The following is a 2,851-nucleotide window of genomic DNA, read 5'->3' on the forward strand; positions in this document are numbered from 1 at the left end:
CCTGCAACAGGGTCGCCGCGGGCCGGCTTGGACGCATATTCTCTTTCACCGCGATTTGGTTATTTGAAAGTCTGCTACCGAATTGGGGTAAAGAATATACGTGTACGTGCTTGTTGCTTAGAGCTTAGTGGCTGGAGGTATGGACACGCTGGTGTGAGGGGCTATGGTTGTTGAATTGAAATTCGACACGGAGGGGACGACGGAGCATATGTATGTGCCGCGAAGGCGAGCAGTTATAGTCAAGTGATGCGCAGCAATGCGTGAAGTAAAAGGATGTTTGTTTTATCAGGAGAAAACAAGGAGGAGCCACAGGCAATGAGATACGATTCCGGCAGCGGGGAGCAATGATTATGCATATCGGGGATGTAATTTTACACAGCTCGTCATGGTTTACTATAGGATATGGCTGTATTATTAATACGAGACTAACAAGCTATGTATTTTTGCCATCTTGGGATTTTTCTTAGACGAAGCATGAGAGAATAGTCCTTATCTACTAGCAGTTACAATAAATTTCACAGGAACACAATGGAATTGCAGGAAGAGAACGTTTCATTTATATACAGAAAAAAAAAAAAAACCTGCAAAATGACGAAAACTGCGTGATATTGACCATTCTCATGTTCCATACGCGCTTTTCTCTCTCTCTCCCTCTCTCAAACAATAAAAATGAAAGAAAGAAAGAAAATCCACGTTTAGCCAGCTGCGTCCCAATCAGCCCTACAGCCGGAAACATTGAGCATTGGACAGTACCCCGCTTCTTCCCCCTCCCCCCAAACTAAAACCATCCACCCTTGATGCCGTAGAATACACAGGAACGACAAACAAAACCTTCAGTCATATCAAAACAGCAATTGCGGATTCTCGTTTTTTCACAATGGATCAGGAGGAGGCAGCGGCTGTTGCAGCAGTTGTCCCCTCACCAGCGCGGGGGGGATACTCCTTACCCTCAATTTTCTGCTTGGGTGTGCAGGTGCACCACTGTTCGGTCGGGACCGAGTCCATGACACGGGGGACGTGGTTGCCGCAGCCCGCGCAGGCTGGTTTTTGCTGTTTGATTTGAGAAAGCCCGTGCGTGTTAGCGGGATTGTCCTGATCTGGGCGAAGAGGGGGAAAAGTGGATGGAAAGTCTCTAGAGAGGTTGTTGGTAATGGAAATTGCACGCAGTTCCGTGGTGCTTGTTTGCAAGCCTGTTTGTGTGATGCAGTGTGCGTGTGTGTGTGTGTGTGTGTGTGTGTGTGTGTGTTGGATGTGTGTACTTACAGCAGATAGAGCAAGACGATTGCATACACATCTTTGCTTGAGGTTGATTTTATAAATCTTTAGTCTCGCCTGCCGGTCTTGCTACTTTTCAACTTCTAGCGCTCGGATATATCATCAGTCTTTGAAATGCAATGAGTGCGGGTGCAAGTGATGCACTCACACTTGAGCTCGATTGTATGTGTTCCAACACGCAGAGAGAGGTTGTCCGCAACGTGCTGTGAAGAGAAGATCAAGTGCTTGCAACGTCCTCGGCAGGTGTGGGTTTCTCGGGCTTCGGCGGCGGGGTAAATAGCTGGCATCCAGGGTTCGCCAACGACATTTGCCTACATCCAGGGCAGCTTCATGAATTGATTCTGGCCTCCAATCCATATGCTTAATCATTGCGTCTGTAAGTAGTCAATTGCTCTCAAGCCTCGAATGCTGTTTGTCTCTTTTCTCGCTCATACTGACGACTTTCCATAGATTCTTCATAAAATGGGGATGACGTCATATCCGGCTATCTCGTGGTTATACGAAAGCGATATCATGGCAACGGAACTGGAATTCATCATCATTGTTTGAATAATAAAGGGGGGAGGAGAAACTGCATTACTTCACAGGACAGCAGAAAGACAAAATATCAGACTATCAGAATCCACGAATACCAATCCAATCCACATGTCTGAAAGTGCGGGGACAGTCGCAGAAGATCAGAAGAAGCGAAAAGAGAAAATTGGGGATCCAAGGTCATCAGTTGGGGGAAGAAATAAATAGAAGGAGTTGGTCAAAAAAAAAAAAAAAAAAAAAAAAAAAAAAAAAAAAAAAAAAAAAAACCTCCGCTTCAAGATTCAATATATCTCATCTGGTTCTATCGCCCAGAAAATTCACACGGCACGTTCATTTCTGTAATGATCTAGTTCCAAAGTACAGCCACGCCAACTGAACTACCAGTCCCTCACAAACTCCCAGCGACCAGCACCGCCGCTGCCATAACCCCTCCGATGGCAGCGACGTACGACCTTTGCCCCGTCGCGGCAGGCATGCCGCCGGTGCTCAACGCTGTTGTTGTTGTTGTCGACGTCCTCGACGCCGTCGTCGCCGTCGCCGCCACGGTCGTCCTAGATTCCTGATCCGAGTTTGTCGCGGTAGCGGCTGGCCCAGCAATCTTTGTATTTGTGTTTGTTGTACCTGTGGGCTCAGGGGTGTTGCTGCTCGATTCTCCGGAGATGGACGCCATGACTGAAGACACCTGGCTTGCATAGTCGGGTGCGCTAAGCGGGATGAGGATTTCGTTCTCGCCGCATGTTGATGCGCCGAGGTTGATTCTGTTATTCTGACGGCGGTCGAGGGGCGAGCGGAAAGGGATGGCTTCATCGATGATGTTGATGTTGTCGTTGTCGTTGGCGTCAGTGCTTCGGCGTTTGATGGTTGAAGGGTCTATGCAGCAGATGCCGTGGGCGGTGGTTTTGCCATTTCCGTTGGAGGTGACCCCACCGGAGAGGGTACCAGGACAGCAGATGTTCAAGTCCTGGGTGCCGATACAGCTGTCGGCATAGGTGGGTTTTGTGTATAGGGTTAAAAGGAGGATATCGGGTGAGTTGGGGGAGGA

General features: G+C 48.4%; 2 protein-coding genes across 2 annotated transcripts in view; both read right to left on the reverse strand.

Annotated features, from left to right (window-relative positions):
• Positions 1–882: 882 nt before the first annotated feature.
• Positions 883–1,294, reverse strand: HCAG_03673 (predicted protein; the record flags this gene model as incomplete). The annotated part of the gene is made up of 2 exons (XM_001541525.1): positions 883–1,190; positions 1,264–1,294. The coding sequence occupies 2 exons, from the start codon at positions 1,292–1,294 to the stop codon at positions 883–885; spliced, it is 339 nt and encodes a 112-aa protein (XP_001541575.1).
• An 832-nt stretch (positions 1,295–2,126) lies between these two features.
• HCAG_03674 (predicted protein) overlaps positions 2,127–2,851 on the reverse strand; it is a gene marked incomplete at both ends in the record, with an annotated part of 1,106 nt that continues 381 nt past the window's right edge. Inside the window, 2 exons of the mRNA XM_001541526.1 lie at positions 2,127–2,145; positions 2,259–2,770. Of these exons, the coding sequence (XP_001541576.1) occupies positions 2,127–2,145; positions 2,259–2,770 (531 nt within the window). The remainder of the gene's footprint in view (positions 2,146–2,258; positions 2,771–2,851) is intronic.

The sequence above is a fragment of the Histoplasma capsulatum genome, genomic scaffold (genome assembly GCF_000149585.1).
Source record: "Histoplasma capsulatum NAm1 scaffold_3 genomic scaffold, whole genome shotgun sequence".
NCBI classification, from domain to species: Eukaryota; Fungi; Ascomycota; class Eurotiomycetes; order Onygenales; family Ajellomycetaceae; genus Histoplasma; species Histoplasma mississippiense.